Source organism: Zophobas morio, unplaced genomic scaffold, assembly GCF_036711695.1.
Source record: "Zophobas morio isolate AGI-343-1 ecotype UQ-CSIRO unplaced genomic scaffold, CSIRO_AGI_Zmor_V1 ptg000002l, whole genome shotgun sequence".
Taxonomy (NCBI): Eukaryota; Metazoa; Arthropoda; class Insecta; order Coleoptera; family Tenebrionidae; genus Zophobas; species Zophobas morio.
Window position 1 is genome coordinate 20841844 of NW_026972107.1, and position 27495 is coordinate 20869338.

The 27495-nt window shown below is 32.6% G+C and overlaps 2 protein-coding genes across 4 annotated transcripts in view; one reads left to right on the forward strand and one right to left on the reverse strand.

The window, feature by feature from the left end:
- Window positions 1-27495, forward strand: part of Dop2r (Dopamine 2-like receptor) — a 308073-nt gene that overhangs the window by 188214 nt on the left and 92364 nt on the right. The gene's annotated exons all lie outside the window — the stretch shown is intronic.
- LOC135130225 (transient receptor potential channel pyrexia-like) lies at window positions 12362-20173 on the reverse strand. Its single transcript, XM_064057580.1, has 8 exons — window positions 20103-20173; window positions 19441-20050; window positions 19267-19380; window positions 19017-19219; window positions 18497-18620; window positions 13253-13395; window positions 12720-13203; window positions 12362-12559 (listed from the first exon to the last, which is right to left on the reverse strand). Exons 1-8 carry the CDS (start codon window positions 20118-20120, stop codon window positions 12504-12506), a joined length of 1752 nt encoding a protein of 583 aa, XP_063913650.1. The 5' UTR covers window positions 20121-20173; the 3' UTR covers window positions 12362-12503.

Genomic DNA, 27495 nt, shown 5'->3' on the forward strand with positions numbered 1-27495 from the left:
GACAATGAAAATTGCACAATGTAATTGTTTTAATCAAATAAAAGTCAATTACACAAATCTGTTTCATTTATTGTTTGAATTTACGCTATATGAGACCAAATTATATATTTTGCCGTGCATATACTGTTTGTAGTCTGAAAATTACTTAACGCCAATGTCACCGAAATGTAAAAATCTCAGAGTTTTATTGATTAGTTCAGAATTAAGTCAATTGCACCTATAAATTATGCTTTACTTTTGACACTGTATTTTCATTCAGCCATAATATCACATAAGTGTCGACAGTGATTGAGCGATTTGGCAGGCGAAACCTAAGATCTACGACACGGAGTTTAAATTTATGTCGTATTAAGAGGCATTCAGATTATTTGTCGTAGTACCACTAAACAAACAGTTAAAAAATTTATTTATTTATTATTCATTTATTCATTTATTTAAACAAAAGCCTACTTATTATTATCACTATAAGAATCTGTAACCATCAAAGACAAACTTTTAAAAATCCATGGCTGTCTGTGACGTATTTTTTATTACCCTCTCGATAGATAGATTCTGAAAATTGTTCTTGCCAAGAAAAAAAAGCCTATATTTTCTACATTTTTCTCATAACGGTTCCCTGATACTCATTTTAATGAAGAATAAACAATCCTGATATTAGGCTTCATTTCAAAAGCATCTTCATAGACATCAACACTATTTCACACTAGTTAACCAGTTCCTGCCTCTTGATCGTTGATCTCCCCTAATGTTGTTTGTACATAGACCGATTTTTAGATCATGTTTATTTTCTTTGTAAATCGCTTTGACAAGCACTATTTTACCCTTCTCTCCAAGCTAATTCCACGACTAATAAATGACAGAAGTCCACTGAAATCGGCTCAGGTTTTTTTTGTTTTGATGAATATTTCTGCAATGTAATTACTTAACTACCCCTCATACATTAAACTGGATTTTCTTTTTTCTGAAATACATTTCAGATTATACCGTTGTATTTGGTGCTCTCTGATTTAACGATACTTCTCTGAAGCAGCTTAGTAATGTAAGATGCTTTTTACTGCACTTTTTTGTAAAAATTTCCATTCCTCCTCTTCACACTTTAACTTCTCGTTCAACAGAACATAATTCCAAAAGGTACAACATTGTACGCTCCAATTTAGTTCCGCTTTAACTTAATTTGTTGCAAATAAGGAAATCCAGATGATTACTACCAAACTGTTGCGCAAAGGTTTGTACGATCAGCTGTACTTCATTAACTAATGATCGACAGAATATCTAATGAAATCTAAATAATACGACCAAATAATCGAAATAAATTCGAGTTTATTTACATTTCAAAGACCCATTGGCACCACAGTTTTAATTTCAAATAAACGTGGTTACGCTGCCGAATAATCATTTTGGGGTAAAGGGTTATAATTCTGTGATGTAATCTCTCGTGTTGTGACACAAATGAACATAACTTATAGTGAAATAAAACAGAAAATGCACTGGAATCTCAGCATCGTGTTATATTTAACCTTGTTTTTGAAAAGGTTGTTTTAATTGTCGATAATAACATAAATTCAACTGTCACTCTATACGAATGTATGTATTTTCCACACGATTATCTTCGTTATTTAAAAAGAGACAGGTTAATATTTTCAATACCAGTTAATTCATTTTTTTGTGAAACACCTTCTTCTCTGTTAAAAAAGTGTAATTTATTCAATTATCAAAAATACTGGTCCATACATTAATTTTTTGGGGATGCTAGAACATAAAAGTATAAGTACCCAATAATGCACCATTCTGTCTAAAAAGTCAGAATTGGCCATAATCCCCTGTATGACAGTTTCATCAAACTACACTCGGTGATCTGGATCACCTTAAGTTATGGACAAACTGAATTTTATAAGATTTTCATTTTTCCGACCTAAAAATGTTACGGATAGACGTTTGAGCAATATCATAATTTAATGTTAGTTGAGGAAAACTGAGGATTTTCCTTAATGGCCAGTAATACACTACACATAGTTTCTTCGTCAGCTTCGATTTAGGGCATCTTGTTTTCGGAAATCTTTAACGTGATGACTTCCTTCATATCGTATCACAATAGTGTAGTTTTATGTATGTCGTAGACCAACTAATGTTGCGTTCCGGATATACACCATCGAACAAAATACACATTTCAGAATAACCGTTTGTTGTCACCATAGTCGCGCGTAATCAGAATCTCAATTCGTACTGATACGCTCAGTTTAGCCATTATTTAAAATCATGTTTAATAAATAAAAATAACTAATGTGGATCCGACACTAACGAACTCTGAAATGAGTTACTTTATTTTCATTAATTACTTTGGGTTAATGCAGTTAATATTTAATTTTTTTATTCAATTTCTACCGATACAAAACCCTTGATATTGATGTTTCCTAATGTTGAGAACGAATCGAGATAGTAAAATTCTGTAAACGCCTTTGTTTTTAGCTTAAACGTGGCAGCATAAGTTGATAGATTTGAAACATGACGCATATAGTTGGCGTCGACAGTGCTACTCCAACCCATGTTTTTAAAATTCCAACGTACATATAACTGATTTTGTTAGATTATTAAATTACGATTAGAGTGATATAAAACATTTGGATATTTATTTCATTTCCACTCGAGTAAAAATAAAAAATATAAATATAAAAAGTGCTACCAGTTTATTTTACAAAAAAATGGTCCAAGGTTACTTCGACAGAACTTCCCTCGCCCTTGAACTACAATCCAACAAATTCCGCTTCTTTGAAAAAGTATGGAAAATTTGTGTTTTCTGATAACCTTTATACAGTAAAAACCAGTGGTGTAAATGTTATCTCGAACCCCCGCACCGCGGGGGTGCAAATTCCAATGAGGTGCCATTCGCAGATCTACAGACAATATGAAATATATTCAAAGCAAATAACCAACGGAAAAGAGTATAATATTATCAGTGTACATGCTTAGCTTCGATTGTTTATCTTTATACATCGAAAGAATATTACGTAGAAATTTGTTTAATTTGAATAAGTTGTCTCCTCAAAACAGAAGACTAAAATTATTAATTAAGCTACAATGGAACAAAATGTTTTCAATATGATTATTATTAACCTTATTTGATCATAATTAAACAAAAACGTGGGTATTTTCACATTTTCTAGAAAATGGGGATCTTAATTTGATCAATAAAAAATTGGTCGTTTAAGTGTGATCCGACAAATCCAGTTCTTTAAAAAAATAAAAAAAATTGATTTTACTATTTAGTTTTGTGATACCTGCTGTAAAGTAAAAACCAGAAATAACACCCCTTGTCCTTCAGCACTAGGTAATAGCAATCTGAAACTCAAGTGTTTATTTATGTTTATACATCGAAAGAATGTCACGTAGAAAGTAGTTTGATTTCAATGAGTTGCGGAGGTGTTATTTGTGCCGCTTGTTTTTATTTTGCAGAGGTTATCACAAAACAAAAATCGTAAAATCAAATTTTATAATTTTTTAAAAGAGCTGGAATTGTCGGATTATACTTCGAGGACGAGGGAAGTTTAGTAGAAATAGCCTTCGACCAACATTTTTTTAATCAAAATCAGATCAGTTTGGAATTAAAGTCACAGCAATACTATATTATGAAACAATTTTTTCTATGGTTTATGGCCTTTTTAAGTTATTAAAATATGATTCATTTGTGTTTATCTATATAAAAGTACCGCAGTGGTTCTTTTGAAACCGTAAGTATATAATTCAAAATTATAATCTAGTCAAAATTTGTCTAGTAATTCTCTTCCGTCAATGGATGACATCATCTTGAAATATACAGCGGGGATACTCATCTAACTTTGGATATACCGTGAGGTTTTGTTTTTTTTTTTTTTTCTCTGAACATAGGATAATTAATGTTAATTTGGTTGCATACCTGCTCGTAATGAATAGACTTAGACTTTTAAAAACTGAACATGAAATCTAATCGAGATTTAGGACATGTCAAAGATATTGCCATTGACATTTGACACTACTGTCTTCATGTTAACGTATTGTAATAAGTACAAGTTTAAAGAACAGAAAATTTACGTTATTGGCCTTTTTAAAACAATTTCGTCAAAAATTTTACTGTAATGTCATCGTTGACATGGTCTACTCCTCAATTATTACGAATCTTATATGATCTTATGTTCAGTTTTTAAAAGTCCAAATCAATCCATTGGAGGATGAATATGCAACCCAACATCCAATCCAATTATCCTATGTTCAGAGAAAAAAAAACCTCACAGTATATGAATTATCCTATAAAACAAAATACAACACAATTTTTCAGCTTTTCCCAAACTACATAAAGGGTTTTTTTTTTTTTTTAATTTTCACTGGACATCGACGTAGGAATCACACTAGATCAATAAATGAACAAAAATACTATATCACGCTTTGTTATAAGTGCGATAATTCTATTGCATTAATTAAATTAAATTTTTATTTTTCTATCCCAAAAAGTTGCCCCAAATTTTGCACTTAAGTTAGCAGTTCGCTGGAGATAGTAGTGTTTTTAACTAAAAAATATTAATCCCTTTCCATTAAATTAAACAAAAAATGGTCTAAGATTATTTCAGTACAACTTCCGTTGTTCCTGAAGTACAGCCCAACAAATCCCGCTTCTTCGAAAACTTATAGTATTTTTAAATTAGGATTTTTTTTGATAACCCATATAAGTTGATCGAACCCACGACCTTGTTAATTAATTTAGATTGTTCAGCCAAAGCCTGGATGAAAAACTCAAAGCAGATTCATAATCGCGAAGTACAGGGGTATGTAATTTTATATGAAATAACATTTATTGTGAAAAATTTGAGGTAAAGTCATCACACTGCTGATACAGATGATAAGACAAATTTTGGTTGCTTTTTACTGTCTACACGCTATTCCTATTCCAAAATTTAACAACAATCGGCCCAGTAGTTTCTAAAATTATTTGTTTAATAAAAATCGATATAGACAGACGATAGACAGGCGACAGCCAAACAGACGAAAACAAAAGACCTTCTTTTTCGTACTCTAGAGGTAGTAAAACATCACTGAAACATAGTCATTCGTCCGATTAACCATATTACAATACTTCATTCCCCCTTCATAACGCAAAATAGTATAATAATATTCAAAATTAAAAATCTGTAAGTATTTGTTTTCAAAAGAATTGTAATTTTTTTCAGTATTTTGCAAATACGATTTTTAAAGGAACTACAACCCTTTCAAATAATAATAATTACTTTTAAAATTAATTCTGTTGCGTTGTTCACTTCTTTGCAATATAAAATTGAAATAATACAACCGCCTCAAAAATTCTCAGAAATGCTTATTTTACTTAATACAGCCCACATAAAAATTTGTTATACCTAAATATAAATAACAAGAAATAATTTTCTAATTCCTTTGGTGCTTAGGTGCACTTTATGCAAATAAAATATGTAACTTTGATGGCTCCAGAATTCTTTTCTTAAATACAGCTCGTTTAAAAATTCGTAAATTTTGTAAAAATTTTTTCTTAATTTTTGGTTGAAACTTTTCCGTATAACATGGATACAATATACGGAAGCAACAAACAACTTCCCAGTAACTGTCTCTACATACATAATCTGACTTTTAATGAGTTTCACTCTCTTTGACCAGTTTACAAAGTAGTGATCATCAAAAGCTGAAACAAGTTGTACCTTTACGGTAGTACATAATAATTTCTGATGACTACTTAAAATTCTAGTCAACCCCTCCAGTAGATGAAATTTTGCTGAAACACGCTTACAGCACAACTTTAATGAGAAATCTTTCCTTATTTCTCTTTCATTTTGAAACATATTATACAATACCGTGCGTGCAGATTCCATAACGCCGTTACAGTAGTACTTTAGTAGTTAATTTTATTTTTATGATATAGGGTAAACCTCGAAAACTCAATTAAACCGGACCGGTGATATACGTCCTGCAGCAGATGGAAGAGGGTTCACAGGTCGAGTTGCTTGTCTCGTGACGGCTTTCGAAACGAGTGAACCGTCTCAGGATTTAATAGAAACGCAGGATGACAGAATGACAGGTCGGTTTCCGGTATCAACGGTCAGTTTATTACAAAATATGTCCGTGTAATATGTATGATAATGCAATTAACCAGATTGTGTAAAACACGTTATTGTTGCAATCGAATCCCTGTTTTAAAACTGGGATAAATAATTCACGTTGTCGAGGCGCAAGTTCGTCAACTTGTCTCATCCATCAAAACGCGCTCAACTTTACATAATGGACGGCATAATACCTCTTACGAACTTATAGTAAGCTCCACATACAACTAATTGCTTCCACGAGACGTTAATTCAAAAACGGAATTGTCGCAGAATCATATGAAAAGATGAAATAGAACCAACGCCCCAGGTGTTTCGGAAACGAGACACGCGCTCCGACTAAATTTGAAATTAACGAAAAATATATTGCGGGAGTTGAATTATAAGAAAATGATAAGGTACTCGGGGAAAAAATTGTAATAATATAAAGAATAAACTCAATACGAAATGGTGGAAAATAAAAGCACGAGCACATATTTCTTAGGGGAATTCGGGAAGGGTCAGATAAAGTCTTTATGTTTCAATTCATCGACCATTTCAGTTAGATAAAAATATATCCGCGAACTCCGGTTTTCTCCTGAATTGTAGCTGTATTGAGATATTTTAGGGTTTCTAGAAGCAGAGAGGCAGAACAATCAATTTCAAACTGAATTAATTTTTTTGTACCTTAAGATAATTAAGCACATTGCTTAGAAGTCGGCTCAGATAAATGCGTTTAGGGAATAAAAATTGAAGCGGTATTAAGAAGACTGAGGTCTCGAGATTGCTTGATACAATTTGCTCGTTTCATTATTGCTCTCATTTTACATGCCAACCTGCTAAGTTTGGAACTCCCTAGAGAGAAAATATTCGTCCTAAGCTGTCATATGCCGACGCTAAAGAAATGCAGACGGCAGATTTAAAGTTTTTCAACGGAATCCTGTTTACAGAAAATCACAATTTAAAATTCCGATCAAAGTTGTGAGTTTTATCATATATTAAACTTCTGTCATTAAATAACTGAACAGCAAAAATTATTAGGCTAATAAGAACTGATAGAAGAGTTTTGTATTTATTTATTTATACATATATTCATTACAATGTAAAAATCTATGCATATGTTAAGCCAGAAAAGTACTTTCTCTAAATAATCGAAAATCGTAAAGAAATTCTGGAAATACTGATACAAATGTTGTATTTCGACCATGTATTTATTATTCCGAACGGAGCGACAAGTGGACTATGGCAAAATTAAATTTATATTGACATTAAGATGGATTAATTGTGGGTTAAATTTTTATCGATTTTTTTCACTTGTTTACAATGTACTTCCAGACACTCATTTTTAATCCAACATTAATGTAATCATTAAAAACTTTATAAACAAATATAATATAAAAGTAGTCTTATCCTGAAGTTTGTTTAACACGAAATCGATTTTTTATACTTATAAATAAATATGCGGTAAAACCTAGTTTCATGTCAAAAAGTGTGCTAAGCTCATTTGAACAAAATTTCCCTAGTCCCTCCCACTTCTTTAAAAAACAATTTGAATTTTCTCTTGTCAGATTACCTCCACCGTACTGTCCCCGTTCCAACGTCGCCGCCTCCGCAGCATCCGAACCGTCCCCTTCCAGCAAGGAGATGCCGCCAGGGAGGCCCCTGAACGACATTCAATATATTACATATCTTTTTACTTGACGAAAGTTCTGTTGTAGATAATTATTTAGTTTTTTCCGATGGCAAGAAACAAAAGCCAGAGTATTATTTCTGTTCGTCGCGGCCCCTCATGAGCACCCCCTTTCCGGAAAGAAAGCTGGCGCCCGAGCAACCGTTCCCGTAGAAAGCGCCAATCCCGTGACGTGAAAAGAATCTCTTTTCGCCAAAATCGACCTGGCGTGTCTTGAACGGCCCTAATCGGTCGAGGGCGCGGGACTGATGCCAGAAGATACCGGCGAAACCCGTCACCGTCACAGTCACCGGTTGCTATAGGTTTCCTCGCATACAAAATGTAAAAATATTATAACGGAATAAGCAAATCAAAAATACATTGTAGTACCTACTAATTCGTACACGAAAGTTAATTGAAGCCAATAAAATAGTTTCTCTTAAGTAATACATATGTAAGAATTATTACTCGTTCAAAGTCAAAATAGATATCTATTCAATCACTTATTTGGCAATTACAAACAATTACTCCTCTTATTTATGTTGTATCTGTCTTAATTACTACAATTTCTATGTAAGTATTTAAAAAATATTTAAAATATAAAAATCATATTTCGGCTACCTGGCATGACAAGTCGTAATAAAAAAATTGACTTCTGTATGTACAGGTTGAATTACTAAGCGCGCAGTTCTCGAATACTAATTAATTACTAAAAGTCCAAAAAAGGTTACACACAGCAGTGCTTACTTAAGTAGTATATACTAGAATTATTTTCAAATATATTTATAGTGGTTTGTTTTTAAAACATATCTTCTTTTTTTTTATTTGAAAACCTCAAAACACTATATATTTTTACGTACTCCGAATTTCCACTTCCTAGGCTTTATAACAATAATTAATTTTTGGATTTATGATGCGACGTTGCCAAGTTAGTCCTATTTTCTTACATTTTTACTTCCCGAGCGTAAGCTAACTAAAACTGGATTTATAGCTATTCCGCATACGCAAACGGGCCCGAATGACGCAACGGAAGAAAGTTCAACATAAGGTTTTGTTAACATGCATTTATAACAACTCCGCATCCGGAAGTGGGTCCGTAACCGACGTAAGTTTCTTGCGGTGCTTACGTTCGACCAATACTGGTGGTTCTTGTGTCGAAAGGATCCGAATAAATGCGGTGAAAATCAAATCAAATTGCATTATCTGATTGTGATTATGTACAGCAAGCGATTAAGTATTATTTGCAGTTTCTGCTCTGTCACTTAATTACGAAGATTGTCTTATTCTTATGTTGTGTAAACATTTTTTGTTTTTGGAATTTTTTAAATAGGATTATTTTTAATATCTCCGTTGCAACATTTTATGAATACATAAACAATAGCATGCGCTTTATCGCAAAAGTTTGCCAAAACCAAAATTGAGATAGCTAAAGAATTTCTAACTCGAAAGGTTAGGCAACACAATGAAAAGCTTGAGTTTCAACTTCCTGTGGTCTCATCAGTACAGCACATTTCCGTCGTTGTTTAGCATTCACGAGTATTTAGCTTATATGCTTTAAGTAAGCAGATTAACATTAGTGAGATAATATATAGGATGTCGGTAGTGAGTCAATCGGTTACACTTTTATCCCAAATCTTGCGCACTTAATAATTAAACCAACCAGTGGGTGGAATTAGCTACCTCCCGGACAAGAGCCCCACCATTTCTGACGCCACTAGTTCTATACAGAAAAGGACAGTTTATGCGACTAAAGAACTGCTAACTCGGAAAGACTGATTGGTTCGATTATTTTATTAGGTTTGCATTAATTTTGATCATTATGTACAAACGTTAGTTTTACATATAATGAAATTTGAAAATTCGGGCAAAACTTGTTGTCAAAATTTGCGTCGATTTTTCACAGATATATAGCATTTTGCCTAAAAAACAAAATATAAATTCAAAGATTTGTTATTTATGTTATGTTATTTATTCCCTTGTGTTTCGAAATACCGTATAATCTTCCCGTAGGCCGTGCATTTTATTTTTCAAATAATGATTTTGGTAACACCCACGCATTGCTTGCTCAATTGGCAAATACCGGCAAATAACTACCAAATAAAGGCTCATTATTTTAAAAGTAAAAGTTTTTTTTGAGAATATGATATTTAATCAGACAACCTTTGGCTAACGTGTGACCATTTACACGAAACTCAAGATACACCTAAAATTTCGCAGCAGTCAGCCCACAGTAGTTCCGGAGAATATCTCTCCAATAAAATCGCCAACAAATAGGTAACAAACGACAAACGGACGGAAACGGAAGACCTAGCTTTTCATACTGTATCAAACGACGAGAAAACAAGAAAATAGCCATTTGCCAGGACCCTGTTACAATAAATCCCTAGCTTACACCCGAGAAATAAATAACTAATCGAAACAGGAAGTTCTCTTTAAAATATTCTTATTTGGTAAAGTGCTTAAAAGGAGACGTAAACAACAGTTAACAGTCGAGTGTGAACAATTGTAAAATCAATAATTAAAAACGAACGCGTATGAATAATGTAAAAATTGAAAATATTATTGAAACGTTTGGTTACTTTAGTATTATTTTGAGGTTTATACATGGCTGTGTTACATTAATTTGTAAAACCGTGCATTCGCAGCGGATACATTTATGAAATCACTTTTTTTTCTGCTTTTTTTATAAGAATCAAATAACAAAAACTGTTGCAAAAAGGGGTAGGGTAGTAATTACAGCATACATATTAAATTCACTGTAATAGCGTTTACAAAAGTAAAAAATACGTAGCATCCGACTCAGTTTAAGCGAAATGGACAGAGCTTAATTTTTTAAACGACTTCCAGTTTGGTGTGTCATTTTAGAGATTATCGCAAATCGAATGTCAAATTAAAGTTTTATGGTGAATTTTACTCTAGATGAAGTTAAGTGCACTGGTGCAGAAATTTTATCAGCAAAGTAAAAATAAATACGTAATTAAGTAAATGTTTTCATAACTGCAAAATATAACGGCATAATTGGGTTTTTTATTGTTACTTAAAAATGTTGTAACTACACATTTAAAAATTTAAAGTTTTTCATTCAACCTGAACACTGTTGCTTCTAATTTCCAACATGAGTTCGAAATCGAAACGCCCGTCTTTCCGTCTTTCTTTTCTCATTCCTCGTATGTGTTTTTGTTTTTTTTTTTATCTTGCAAGAAACTTCTGGCGAACACTTTGCTAGTGCTCCTTCCTTATTTTGCTATATCTTTTATATAAAAGAAACGCATTTCTGTATTCATGTTATTGACAAAGCAGTATTTCCACTACTATTAATTTTTTCCAGTAACGTAATTTAATATTTCCGTAATACTTTTAATTACACTGAATAGAAAACAGAAATGTTGGTTTATTTGCATCGTGAAACCAGTTTTAAATTTTGTTAGTTAGGTATAAATAGCTACGGTTCATCCCACTACAACAAAGGCTCTTGTAATTAAATATTATTAATTATATATTTTATAATACGAATTCTATTTTTATGAGGACTTTTATAAGTTAAATAAAGATATGTATTTAATGATAAACTAAATGTAAAAAAACGTGCTATGCGTATATTGCAATTGCATTTTTCCTCTACAAAATTTAGTGATGACGTCATCAACATTTTTGCAAGGACACTTGTATCAATTGGGATAGGTGCAGTGTAATACCAATAACATTATTGTATTACTAATATTGCATTGTTTAATAAGTAAAGAAAAGTGGTTGTTTTCCAGTGAGTGTTAAAGGTTTACACGAGCATGGAAAACACACATTTCTTACGCGTTGAACATGCTATTTCTTCGTGTACTCAGAACAGTTCTGCGGATCTTGGCATTTTTGGAGAACCTGTAGAAGCAACTGGGGATTTAGTACATGTAAAATTGTAAAACAATTAGTAAAAGTGTTACAAATACTTTCATGAATGGAGAAAAACAAAAAATTCAAATAAAGCTGGATGGTTACTAACGAGAAAAACGGCACTTTTCTTTATTATTTTGTTTAAGTCAAAAGCGCACTTGTCATTTGAGTACACAAACAAATAAATTGATTCATTAATAAATATTTTGAGTCACTGTTTATAAGGAAACATTTATTATTGCAAATTTCGGAGATGACGTCATTGCACTGGTGGTAGGGTTGATCAGACAAGTTTTGGTCAGCGTTTTAACATCTACCTTAGTTTACGCTCGGGAAGTAAAAAGTCCCTGATATGCAAATTTTGATGTGTTATGCAAGTTTCAACATGCCTGTGGGTATGATTACTCAAACTCGTGGAACTAAGGGCAGATACCAACGTAATATTTGAAGCGGAATGTTCATCAGAAATACAGTAATTCAGTTTGAATTAAATTAAATCTACTTCATATTTTTACATCAGTTGAGTAAGTATTTATAATTCATTCTATATTTATTAACGCAATTAGACAGTTGTTTGTAGAAATTTTGACACAATTTTTTTTTGCTTGCAATTTAAGGAAATCAATACATATTTGCGCTTCCAGGCCACTTACTTTATTCTGCATTCTGAAACTTGCAATCACAATTCTGTCTCGTTATATCATGACTCCGAAAATTCGAGAAATAAAGTCGGGGAGAGAAGTATGCAAACAATTTATTCTGATATTGGTTATCAAACAGTACTTTAATGATCGGAAACTAAAATATTCACAAAGATGGCTCATCAAATTTTGATTCCATTTCCGATCCACACTGCCAGACGAGTGTTCAATAAAAGTTTAACCCTCCTGATCATTTTTCCCTCTATGAGATTTGGCTATCCCCACCAGAGAATCTGCAAAAGAATTACCTATTTACGAAAGTGCGCTCACAGCAACATTATTCGTGTTTAACACATCCATAAAATATTTAAAGCCGACTTGGCGATAAGTAAAATAGAGTGAAGCGCCGTAGTTTAGCAGCTTTATCTCGGCTTATGCAGAACTTCGCATTACCTATAAGCTTGGATGAAAGTTTCTTGGACCGCCTGAACTTAGTTGACACATCCAGTTCGTACCTAGTGTCGATGCAGTTCCGCTTAAGAACTTTCTTTACAATCTCCGGCACATACTTCCCTCTAAATTTCTTCGATGTGAGCACTTTTTCCAGCTGGCTTAGGAAATCAGCCTGCTTTTCCAGTTTCCTGGCATGGCTCACTCTGCACAGGCATTGGATGTCGCTTACCGCCAGACCCACCATCAAGTTCATCAGCACGATGCTGGTCAAGATGATAAACATCAGGAAAATCACCCTCGAGGTCGCCCCCGCCGGCCCGACCACTTTATCGGCGAACAAATCGCCATATTCGAATTCGCCCATCATCATAACAGTCGTTTTGACTAATGCACGCCAAGGGTCACGGAAATCACTACAGCTGGAAAACTGAATAGAAAAACTTAACGCAAAGCCCACCACCAGACATAAGAAAGCCATCAGGACCTGCGAATGGAACTTTCGTAAGCCATTTTGGACGGCTCATTTATATTACCCTAATAACGTTCTGTAGCACGGCCGAAAACATGAGTGCATAATATCCGTACGTTGGAAGTCTGCCAATTAACAACATCAGTTCTGCCCACGACATCAAGATTGCGATGCTGGCTATGTGCAAGACCCATGTGCTATCTGCAACTAGAATATTTAATGCATAACTTGTGGTCGATGTTCTAACTTTCCGGCTAAGACTGTACATTGTAATCATTATAATGTAGAACACGTACTTACAGCTGGAAAAGCATATTTATCATGTTCAAAGTCTGTTATCTTGTCTTCTGTAAGGTTTAACTGCACCACGAATATAAGGTAATTCAAAATAAATAATTAAGTCATAATTAATTATTGCTTGATTGAATGATAAGACAGTGGAAAGAAATCATTATTTCATCCTTTACTAAGTTAATTACTGACTGTACTAAAAAAGGCTCTGTCTGCACAAACAAATTGACGTTAAACGTCAATAAGTTAAAACACTAACATTTACTCTTAAGCAATCTGAAACTTTTAATGAAAACTTGGAAACGGAAATTACGTTTTTAGGAATAACTTTAGGCTTACAGTACAGTTTTCATGATGAAAAGTTTCATATATTCACTCTTCATTATTTGAATTATAAGTTTCTAGCTATAGTTCTTGAAATGGGCTATTACAGTATGTATCATTGTCGCAGTAATTATTTGAGGAAATGCGAGTTGCAGAGTGGACACTATTAGGCTATCACGTAGAACCATAAAAATTATCACAGGTATCAGTTTCAACATGAATACAGAAAAACATTTGTTGATATGTTTGCCTCAATTAAGTTAAAATAAGTATTCTTCTCGTATTAAACCCATAGAAACAAACACTATTACTATACTTGGAAAACATAGTCTGAAGTTATTTAGACTATCACTTACCCCTAAAATACAGACGAACAAATATCTATAGCTTCGTCAAAAAATTATAAAATTTAATTTTGCGAATTTAATTTTTTTATGATAAGCCCCATAAATTAAAATAAAAATACGTGTAGACTATTAAATTATAGGTAAAGTAGCAGGCAATGCGTTTGTTTCAAGTGAATTTTTCGAAAACAAAATTTTATGATTACGTCCTCAACACTTTAACAAAGACAAATAATAGCAATTTGAATAGATAATGGATGCAGTCTAATACCAACAATAACAGTAGTGTACACCCAAATTTTCGAGAAAACGGGGTGACCCACTGTTGATTTGATCAATAAAATAGATTCTCCCGGGCCTTATTAATATTTTTGAGTCACCTTATACCTAAGTAATTCTAAAAAATAGTTTATAGATATTTAAATAGGATTTATACAATACTTACGATTACAACGCTTGCAACAATTCAGGGCATTCGGTTTAACAGGTTCAAAGTTAAACTGTAAAATGTCGTTACACAAATTTGATTTCTTTCCAAAAATCTGGACGTTTAAGGAAAAAACTCAACCCGGATTCATAGACCACACAAGTGTTGCAAAAAAAGGCAATTAAGTCAATATATTCCTTAAAATATAATGAAAGCTATCGCAAGACCTTTAAAGAACTACAGATACTTAGAATTCCATGTTTGTACATACGGAACGATTTGAAATACTTCCATGTAAATAAATGTAAATACAACACGAATGGATGGTGTCACGATTAAATAGAATTAGAAAGCGGGAAAACTATGCCATTCCAGCTCATAGAATAAAACGCACACAACAAAGTCTCCAATACCGAGCTATCAAATTTTATAATGAACTACCAAATGAAATGAAAGAAATTCCTCTTAAAAACACCAATTTACACATTTGATGAATATTTTAATTTGTTTAAAAAGCACAAGTGATTTTGTTGTTTTTAACCTGTAATGTGTTCTAAATTTTAAATTTTAGTTTAGATATAACATGCTTGTTTGACGATATCCTACACTATATTACGGTTTTCAGAAAATAAAATTATTATTATTATTATCTTATACCATAAAATTTAAATAACATTTACTCTTGTAAATTTTGTAGATGACGTTTTCCAATTGTTAGTGGGATGAATAGACAAATTCTAGTCAGCGTTTTACCATCTACACGATATTCCTGAGATTCACGAAAAATTTGATGATAATCGGTTCAATAGTTTCCAAGATTGTCTGTCTAATAAACATTGACACAAACGACAGGCAGACTGGCAGACAGACCACAGATAATAGAAAAACTGAGACGCGAGATCTACTTTTTCGTATTCTAGGAGTCATGAAACGTCGAAAAATCATAAAAGTAGCAATTTGTTGGATGGACCTTAAGCGTAAGCGAAAATTATTCAACAAACTGCTCAAAAAAATACGAAATATACCGTAAATACTACTAGAGCTTAAGAAAACTGTGAAACAATACTTATGATTAAAACGTTTTATACTTTAGAAAAATTTCTTACATAAAATGTAAATATACCGGATGTATGGAAAATGGCGGATTAACTATTCAGTATGTTATGTGTGGGGGTTTCGGGATTTTCAAAAAAATAATTAAAAAATTCTTTAGGATGTAAGAAATAAACGTAATTTTTTAAAAGTATAATTGGCAACACTGCATACACCTAATGACCTAATGCGTAAATATTTTTATATAGTCATTTCTATTGAAACACCACAAAAAATGCAAAATTTTGAGGTAACCTATCATTCCTAACATAAATCTCTATATGTATATATATTATACAAGGGATCATGACACATCGAGAAAACATAAAAGTTACCATTCCCTGGATGAGCCCTATTACAATAGGAACTTCTCTAACTTACGTTCGGGAGGTATAAATTAACCTCATGTTATTAAACAGCACTTCCATCTCCCTTGAAGTTCAATCCAACAAATCCAGTTTAAAAAAATATCGATAAATAGTACAGTGTGAGAAAAAAAGTGGCACATGCGGGCACCAAACCCGTAATAATCAGCGGATGGTCAGCGCTCTTTTCATATTGTTATGCATAGTTTTGATTTTTTTTTACAAAAATCTGAACGCCTGGGGTAAAAACTCAAAACGGATTCGTAACCCACAAGTAAAGGAGTATGTTACTACATAAAATTAAAATTGCATTTCCCACGCAAAATTTTGAAGTGGTATTGTCAGATTATTATTAGTAGAGACGATCAGTGAAATTTTGGTTGGCGTTTCACCATCTATATGATACTCCTAAAATACTTTTAAAATATAACGATAATCGGTTCAACAGTTTCGGAGATTACCTGTCGATCGCAGCTGACACACGACAAACAAACAGCAACGGGAAACCTATTTTTTCACACACTAGAGGTCATAAAACGTCGAGAAAACAACAAAAAGGAAAGAAAAACAAAGCAACGATGTGTGTGTGCTTCAGACAATTTTTAAGTTCTTTCATTCGAGAAAGGGTTCGTAGTCTATGAACCGTAAATTAAATTGGGTAAACAAATAAATATACGTAAAAAGTACCGCAACCCTCCCAGGGTGTACTTTTCAATAACGCTTTATTTAACAATTTTTTGAGACGATTTCCTCACTTTTTTGCTGGGTATAAGCATATTTATTTTGATCAGAAAATGTAGACTATTCGTAACCTAACCGTGTCTCAATCCTTTCAGAAATATTAATTTAACCTTTTTCAAAATAATAGGTAAAACAATCGGTTTATATGTCAGTTTTTCAAATCATCCTGAGTAAATAGTTGAATTAAGTATTATTCTGTGGACTTGCTTTAATTTAAAATGTAAAATTTAACACTAATAGCGGAGAAGCTTATTTTGTTCCTTTATTTTCCACAACTTTGTTTAAATATTTCAATTTGATTTTGTTTACGAGTGCGGCGAAATCTGGTTAAGTATATTACATGTTATTGTTATATCTTACTTCAACACGTTTTAACATCACGCTTCCTAAGTTTCCCGTATTTTTTTAATTCATATGATTATGAATTAATTATATTACAAAAACAACTCTGTTAAATGTTTTTTCTGCTGTTACTGACTACGATAAATTTTACATTAAAACTTGATTATGTCAGTTAATTTAATTTCATTATTTACAATTATTCAGAAATTTGATTATGACAAAAGAATATATTTATTTTGTATAAATATTGACTAACGTGACTATGTTATGTTATTACGAGCCATGTTGCGAAAATGTTATAACCCAGGGTATTAAATTTGAACAATTATAACGTAACTGCTGAACAAAATCATCGATAGGGAAAAATTCAACCATTATACGTTTTAGCACGATATGTTTATATTTAATTACTCTTTCAAATCCGTGCTACAACACACTCATACAAGAAAACACATTAAAGTTAAAACTTAAAACAATACACTATCGTTTTTAGACCAAAGCTATACCCATTTAGTCAATGTTAAATATAACTCCCAACAACAAAGAGTTATAAAATCAGCAAGACCAATTTCACGGTTTCAAATAAAACTAAGTACAAATCAAAAAAGTTGTAACTCAAAATCAGCTTCTCTAAATTTATATTAAATAACTAGTGGTCGGAGGTTTATTCCAACACAAATTTTAAGTGTGCCTAAGCGGTATCGTCATGGTAAAACGCTAACCAAACAGTTATGACATCATCTCAAAATTTTCACTACATTTAAGTAAATTTTAAATCTACGAGTATATTGTCTACATGAAAATTAATATCGTTACCCAAACCAAAAAACCGCTGACGTCATCTCAAAAATATGGAAGTATTAAATAAATCTTTATTATAAAGTAGGTACTCCACTTTAACTTGTCTTTCAGTAGTAGTTTATTTTTTAGAATCAGCAGAATAAAATGTCTCAAAACACTTAGCTAGCCGTTTCTTTTAAAGATTGTCTCAGCAAACTTCGAACAATTTATATAAGATTCTGGATCCAGTACGGTTTGAAGTTATGCTCTACGTTTATATTTAAATGATACACCTGTCTATAACAAATTTACTTTGTAAACTGTTCATAATACAGCACTTTAATTCCGCATATCATTCAACCATGTGTATGTCTAGCAAATATTCATTTTTCGGAAATACGCTAACTGTAAAATTTTAAATCAATTTATAAAAATTGCATGAACACATTTTTGACAAAAAATTCTAGTACTCGTTTTATTCGAAGATTGTATGCACTTATGTACTGAGGAAACTGAAATATCAGTTTAAACTCACTAGAAAGTTGCTTATAAATACCTAGTTACCAACCCGACGCTGCAGTTTTCATTTTGTAGCAACTTACCGTGCATAATAGTTGCATTTTCTGCAGGATTTTCTGCGATTGCCACAATTAAAGAGAGAGAAGTGCAGCCCAGGTTGAGCCACAATTCGTACTTGCGGAAATGGTTGCCGTGCGTTAGGCAGCACTGCAATAGTCAACGATAAATCAAAAAACCCCTACACAGCATTATTTTTTATGGACAATTAAATGGTGAAAATTCTAGTTCATTAACTAAAAATAAAAGAGCAAAGTGAAGGGATACGGATATCTATCGATCCTAATAGAACAGCGGGCTTGATTCATTGGATTAAAACATGATTATGTCGAAATGCTATTTGGAACATGAAACGTCCCTGACGTTTCCAGTCCCAAGAGACGATCCTTAACTTAACCCATCTTAAAGGACCAAATTATTTCTCTATTAAACTATCTAAACTAATTTAATGTTGTAATTGGATTGTTAGGTCGGGTGGGTTTAGTTGTGCAAAAAATGAATCCGAGGCTAAACTATTAGTTGTGATAGTTAGATTAAATGTTGTACCTGTAAGACGGCATGAGCTATGAGACACGAAGCGCTCACAATCAATATACATCTTGAAGCCATCATTGCTCCGTCAATTCTGTAGTAGTCATGTGTCAGAAAAGTAACGTAGATTGACATCGAAAGTACGAAAACTACATAAGCAACAATCCACAAATAAAAGAAATAGCAAACCCTTGACCACTTCAATGTCAGGTAGAGTTCTGTAAAAAATCCGTTGATGGCGTAATAACATCGATTCCCCACTCACCAATAAGAGGGTGTTGTAAAACTTCTGTCTTCTCTTCGTCGTTGGCAGCTACAAGCAAGCTGGAAATTACATCCATTTGTCTAGAGCATTTCGTCGGAGCCAGTACTTTGAAATCTGAACGTGGACATGAGAAAACTCTATTAATAGCGTGCGATGCCAAAAGTAAAAACTCACCGACGTAATATCGGTTTTTCTCGTTAATCTTCTCGAGAACAACACTCGAATCCAGAGCGTCCATCATAAACTGCACCGGCCTGGTCATATTTTCGAAGATAATCTCCATAACTGTCTCCTTATTGAAATTAGCACGACTTAAGTCGGCACCCTTAGCTATTAACATCTTCAAACACCCTTCCCGGTCATGTTGTGCGGCCACGAAGGCAGGTGTTCTCCCATTTCTATCTCGGCCATTGATTACATCTTCCGTGCATCTCTTATCTCCGAGCAACAGCCCTAATATTCCTTCGCTCCCTTTTTCGGCAGCAATATGCAGTAAATTATTCTGACGGACATCAGCTCCAGCTCGGAGCAACAGTTCGACCAAGTGTTGCTTTTGGTAAAACACAGCACTATACAAGGGAGTGTTGTTGCAGACATTTACATCTGCCCCGTTTTCGACAAGAATTCTCACGATGGACTCGTAACTGTCCTCATCTTTAATGCATTCGGCCAACAGCAGAGGAGTGCAACCTTTGTTATCTTTTAGATTCACGTTTTCATTACCGTGCTCTAAGGAAAAACGTACGGCTGCCTCGTCTCCAGAAGAAACGGCCCAATGAAGGCCCTTCTCGAAAATGTCAATGCATGAGTGTATCAGCAATCAATAGAATACTCACCGAGCGTTCATCCGCCATAATGAAAACGCGACCACTTCATCGAGGAACAAGGTAATAAATGTGAATTGGGGCTCAACCGCAAACTCGCCTATTCAAGATTAATAAACTCTTATCGCACTGAAACCGCTTCCCTTATGGCCAATATGAGGTTGTTTAAACTGTTTATCAATAAACTTAAATAGTTATTTACATTTTTATGTAGCGAAACATTCTCTCGATGGAGTGATCGGGGTTAACATTTTCATAGCATTTCAGTAATCAAAAACACATCAATCTTCGAGATATTGATAATGATGAGTCTCAAGATAGCAGCTAAAATATTTATGGCAATACAAACAGCTTAAGGCGTTAAAGATACGTAATAGTTATTATGTAATTAATTTCAATTTTTTTTTTAGTTTGAGGTAAATAAAAAAACGTAAAGATATATTTAAATATTTTATTCATTATCACAGTAAATATAAAAATACAAAAAATTCCGATAGATTCTAATTACGTAGAGGTTTGAGTAACTAACTCAATAAACTTTAGCCAATAAATCTGATAACTACCACCTAGTCCGTGTTGTATCGTCTGGGTAATTAATAATTTAATTACAGTCAAATCCACTCATGCATCACATCGAACACGATATGATAATAACAAAAAATCTGAAAAACCCTCTCATCTTTACCAGAACGCAAATAGGATGTATCAGAGTTGCGCCCGCTACCTGAGTTTTCGAACTCAAAAAGTCCGAATTGCGCACATTTTTCTGTAGGTGAATGTTCCGAATTGCGCCCGCTACCTGGAAATATTATCACACCTAGCCCGCTTTATCCTCCTTGAAGTAGGTAAAATTTTGTTGGAGTTTTTTTTCATAATTTCTAAGTATGGTATTTTTTCTTCATTAAAGAAACCCAAATTTTTACATAAAGACAAATTTCTTTAATACTTCGAGGAGATAAAACTATTAGGATGACAAGAACTAAATGAGTTATTATTTCGCGTGAAACGATTTGCAAGCATTTGTTGTTGTTCCTCAAAATTTTTCACATGATACGAGGAAACAACAGCTCATTAGCATCTGTGTAGATTATATACAGAATTATACACGAATTTACAATCAATCTGAGACAAATTTGATCAGAAACACTGGGTTTTCCAATGGAGAGTAATTTTTACCTGTACTATAGGGTCTAAGAACGCGGTAAGGGAGCATTCAGGTAGTGAGCGCAATTCAGACATTTTCCGAGTGGTAAAAGGGCGCAACTCCTATCTTTTTCAGGTCATGTGCGCAATTCGGACTCCCCCTAAATAAAGTAACTCATTTATCTTTCCAATTTAAAATTCACTAACATTTCGTTAGAAAAACATGTTGCTGTGCTAATTAATTAAAACCAAATATACTATTATACAGAGTGGGTCAATAAAGGCGCGCTCTTCATCAATTAGTAAAAATAAAAAAAATAACGTTATGACTTTTTGAATACCAGAAACTAAAATTACTTTTAGCTTTACAATATATATTTTCGCAGGTCCTGAATGATCTCTTCTTCGAGTGTACCTGCAAGAAATTTTTTAGCAATGCAAAAATTCACAAAAAATTTCCAAAATTTACTTATAAAATCTATGTTGCAATATTTTTCGGATAGATAAACAAAACGATGCGCTTTTTGTAGTAATATTTTTGAATATTATAATTTTAAAACCGTCATCTCTTATCTTTAAGTAAAACACCCTGTATTTTGTTACTTTGTCTTAATATTGAATGCTGCATACTTGAGATTAATATTTTCGGCTATTTTTTAACTGTGTTAATAGCCACACCATAATATCTGGAGAAAGGCTATATAAAACAGAATACGATAAAGTAATAAAATGCAGGCTGTTCTATTTGAAAAAAAATTGGTCTATGGTAGAATTTCCCTCGCCCCTTAAAGACAATGGAACAAATCCAAATCTGACTTTGCAAAATTTTATTTTATGATAACCCCTATAAGTAAAAAATTGGCCGAAGCTTATTTTAACAGAATTTCCTCACACCTCAAGCATTATTAAACAGCTTATTTCGAAAATTTACAAAACTTCATTCTGAAAATTTTGTTTTCTTTTTTTAATGAGAATCTCTACAGGTTAAAATAAAGATACGTATGTAATGTAATGAAGCGTGCTGCGTGCATGTTTCAAATGAGTTTTTCCTCTACAAAATTTTGTGATGACATCACCCATATTTTTGCAAGGACTTCTGCAAGATTTCATAGTATTCAGTTTTGCATTTCTTCATTTAATCAAGAAAATAAATTAACTTATTCATTAATTTTTTTGAGTCACCCCAGTAATTCTAAAAAATATAAGTGCAATAATAAATCACACGTATGGAATCATCATATTTTTCACATTTTCGATAGGATTTATTCGGCAAAATTTTGAAACGACGTCATCAATTTTTTAGAAGGGAAAAACAAATATATTTTGATTACAAATTTTCCGTGCTTACGATAAACTTTAAAACGTTTGCAAGATTTCAAAGCATTCGGTTTTACCGCTTCTGAGTTAATCAATAAAATAAATTGACTCATTCATTTTTTTTTTAAACCACCCTGTATAAGCATTTATAAAAATGTAAATCACAAGGATCATATTTTATATATTTTAGACAGGATTTATTTCCCAAAATCAGTTTTTAAGGGAGGCATCATCAGTTTTTTGAGGGGTCGTACACGGATAAATTTTGAAGAACGATTTACCATTTCCAATAACCTTAAAATGTTTACAGGTTTTCAGAACATTCTGTTTTTCAATTTCAAAGTTAAAGTGTAAAATGTTATTATACAATTTTGATTTTTTTACAAAAATCTGAATGCCTAGGGTAAAAACTGAACACGGATTCATAAACTACAACTGGTTATTTTATAAAATTTAAATAACATTTACTACTGCAAATTTTGGAAATGACGTCATCGCATTGGTGGTGGTGATGGTCAGATCAATTTTGGTCAGGTCATCGTTTTATTAGCTACATGATCTTCATAACATAAATATAAAATTTGATAACAATCGGTCCTGTAGTTTACAAGATTGTATGTCTAATAAAAATCGACGGAGACGGCAGACGGCAAATAGCAGGCAGACAAACTAGGGGTCATGAAACGTCAGGCAAACATAAAAGTAGCGAGTCGCCCGATGGACTTACTCTTGGGAAGTAAAAATATATAGATACCAGTCACAGTGTAAAAAAACATTTGGTAAGGATGGGATTTCAACCCACGCGGACAGAGCACTACTTAGACAGTCTACCACTTAATCAACTAAACCACTATTCCAACATCGCACAAAAAATAGTTGGAAAATAATTAGGACAAAAATCAAGGCGGATTCATAAACCACGAGTACAGAAGTTTTTAAAATTTAGATAATTTTTATTACGCAAAATGATAAGAGAACGTCAGCAAATTATGCTGAGGATGATTTGACAAATTTTGGTTAACGTTTTACCATCTACATGATATTCTTAAATCACATATAAAATTTAACAATCCATTCACTAGTTTCGGAGATTATTTGTCTAATAAAAATCAACACAGAAGATGACAAACAGACGGACAGACAGTCAGACGGAAACGGGAGATCTATTTTTCGTACTTTACGGGTCATGAAAAGTCGAGAAAACATGAAAATAGTCATTCACCGGATGGAGATATGACTATTTGAAAGTTAGACTATTTAAGATTTTTCTTATAAACACTCTGTATACTCACATCACTGACATTACAGCACAGTGGGTGCATTTGTTTTTGAGTTACAAAAAGCCTTTTATCAAATTTATCGAGACATAACTCCAAAACGGCTGTAGATTCTGCTTTGCGGTTCAAAGCATTCGATTCCTTGAAGATTTACACTTCTATGAGCAAATCTTTAAACCGGATATTCGATCAATTTCGTAAGGAAACACGAAAACATATCGGAAAGTGTCATTTTCGATTTAAAAACTGCTATTAGCAAATTTTTAGATCGCATATTCCATGCATTTAGTAAGGAATGACAAACATAAATTGAAATATGCCATTTTGAGTTCAAAAAAAGCCTTTTTTCAAATTTAACTAGGCTTATCTGCAAAACGGCACTACATAACTTAGCTTTTTTCAAATGAAATACCCGTGCAACTCTGGTCGTCAAGTCTTTTTTCCATTTTTAATAGTTAATGAGATCTCGAAGAAAGCGCGCTTAGTTACACAACCGGTATATAAAAAAGTTTCAATGCAGTTTTTTTTCCTTGAAAGGTGGTTTGATCGGGACAGTTCTTAGTTATGTTTAATGATATCATTTCAACCAATATCAGACTCTTTGAAAGTGAATTTTTTTATGGGAATTTTAAGTATAAACATTTGTTATATACATACTTTCATTTACAATAATGAATTTGAAGAAAGTGGTCATTCAGGTAAAAACGATGTGATTTATTTTTATTAAATTGTTTCTGAGGCAATAGATAAACAAAGTGAAAGTATTTTTTATGAAACACAACGAATGTATTTTTAGTTACAATATTTTTTTAGAAGTCGTCAAAAACGAACAAATAAATTATATTTAATATTCCGTAACCGACACAGTACTGTCTACACCTTAGAAAAAAAACGTCATTTAATGTAAACTGTATAATGTAACGATCCGTACTTTATTTATTTTTAACCTACACGTACAGTTAACTGTAGGGACAAAATGTTAAATTGTAGATAAAAGAGCATATTAGGGAATGCATTTAAAATCTTTTTCATTTTGAAGACAAATTCGTTTAGTCTTTCAACAGCTTTGGCACAATCTTAAAATACAACTAAAAAAACTAAAGTATTCGATTCCGTAATTTCAGAAATGATGCTAATAATAAAGCTACTAACAAGTAAACGGAAACTTCTTGCCTTCTGCGATATTCATCAAATTGGCCGTACTTGTTTTAGCTAACCCTCTAAAGATAAAAAAACTGATCGATATCTCCAAAAAAACTGATATAGAAAGATGAGTCACAAATATTTTTTAATGATATAGATCTTTTCGTTTATTTTCCTTTCACTTAAAAAATAAATTAAATAAACTTAACATTTGATTTCAGTTTTGCTGGGGAAATCGTTGGCATTTTATTTTAACTTTCTTGTTTTCATCTGTCATCCATATTAAAAACAACAATTGTATGATTTTACTTGGAAGGATTATTGTTGTCAATTTTGTTTCGTTGTTGTAAAAATATCTAGTACGTACGAGGAAACAGATAATCCATTCTGTACCTCAAAAAACCGATTCCATCAAGCCATAAATTGCGACCGTGCAGAATATATATGGATTTATGCAGATTGCTCAATTGAAAAGCATTCTTGCGATGTTAAAATAAATATAGTTCCATGCACAAGGTAGCATATTATGAAGGACGACGTAAAAAAAGTAAAGGTTTTACCTTATTTTCGTTTCCCAATTTTAGGAATTGCATGCATGCAGAAGGTTTATGTAATGTAAATAACGTATGCTTCCGAAAAGATTTTTTGCAAAGTTTATCTCTGTATGAAGTGAAAATCTGCCACTCTCGGAACGAACCGAGCACAAATAAAACAAGTTTGAAGTTGAAATTTAACCCACATTTTCCATTTTTCCGGATAATTTTCCATTCTCGTTGAAGCTGCAATTCAAAATCTAGCTTATTTTAGTTTAATCCCCAACTTTCGTTTATTTTCATTTGTTGCTAATCCGGAATTACATTAAACGAAATTCTCATTTGCATCCAGCAGGGAACACAACTAATATTTAATTGAATTTACAGAACGAAATGGCTCGAAGAGAAATATGTTAAAATAATCTCTGGATAAAAATCTCACATGTACGCATTTGAAACATATTAATTATGGCCTGTTTCATAGCGTGGATTCTGCAATTTGTACAGAAAAGTTTTCAGCTTGTGCTCCGCTGAGATTTCCCCTAATTTCCTGTTGACCAAAGCTCTTGTGTGCAGAAGGTACAGCGGTCTGCCTGTCAGGTAATCAACGAATTTCCATTAACACACATTTGAAATACAAACTTCCCGTTGCGATATCGATGATTTACAAATTCCACAATTAGAATAAAAAATTTCATAGCCGCATTCGCCGTTTTAAATGGATTATCTGTAGCCTGAACTTTCAGTAATTTGAATTCTTCCCTCGGCTTTAACATAATTGCAGTATCGATCAGAGGAGGTTCCTCTGATGGACGACAATAATTCAATATAGGAAATAAAAAGGGTCGGGATGAGATCGATTCTTGCTCCATTGCATCTGTCCCTTTTCTCTTTTGAAATGACAACCCAATCTTGATTTATAAGCCTAATAAAAACTTTTTAAATCGTTTACTTTATGTTTAAGGTGCACCAGTGCTATTGATTTATCAGGCGCTATTACATTTGAAATCTTTCGAAAAACTTTACAACTGCACTATCATTCTTGTAAAGAGAAAAATGAAAAAAAGTGGAAGTTTTTAACAAGCACTCTTGTGAGAATGGTAATGGGAGAAGGCGATAATTTTTCTTTTTATTTAACATTTGTCATGCACGGATGTGTGACACTCGTAAATTATTAACAGAAAATATTGGCTGGTGTTTGAACTATACACCTAATAATTATTGATACGTCAGAAAGTCATTGAATCAATAAAACATCAAGAAACGGAACATTTGTGATATTATTCCTTCTTCATACGTAACGAATAAAACCTCCGATAAATATACTCACACATTAAAGGAACGGAAGCTTAATTTGAGTTTTTGATTTTGACAACAGGGATTTACTTTCCTTTGTAACATTGTTGGTGTAAGTCTAATTAATTAATTTCCGGCATCACATTCGGTATTATTTTCATAAACAAACACTCCACAGGATTTAGTAAATTCAAAATGATTCTACAAAAAATCTATTTTTATAAATCGTAAAACAAAATTTAATACAATCTGGGTTCAAGCGGAAGTAATTAAAATCTTGTCACATTTTCTTGGAATAAAGAACATAAAAAAATAACCAGTCAGTACGATAACTTAAACTGCAACTTTCTAATTAAAAAGCCAAGCGTTTTTAAAAAAGAAGCCCTAATATATGCAGTGTGAGCATCAAGTCATAAATTTTTGTCGAATCTGATTCCGGGGACCTTTATAGTACGTGTTTATACTAACTAACTTTAATCTGTAGTCAAATAATAACGGCTCTTTTTTCTTATAAAATTTAAAATTCCACATTTAGATGGGTTTATTGTCATTCTATTAAAAAGATACCATCTTTCAGTGTTATCTACAGCTCGTAAATGCATATAAACATCTAATTTCTTAACGAAGCTCAAGTCGCCAGTGAATAAAAATATACTACAATTAATTACTTCTCACATATTATGTACCTACTAATAA

Excerpts from the sequence above, each read along its gene's own strand:
- LOC135130225 (XM_064057580.1), bottom strand. Across the intron at positions 19,220-19,266 it reads TTTACAACACCCTCTTATTG|AACTCTACCTGACATTGAAG; the intron begins GTGAGTGGGGAA and ends GATTTTTTACAG. Across the intron at positions 18,621-19,016 it reads TAGCTCATGCCGTCTTACAG|TGCTGCCTAACGCACGGCAA; the intron begins GTACAACATTTA and ends TGACTATTGCAG.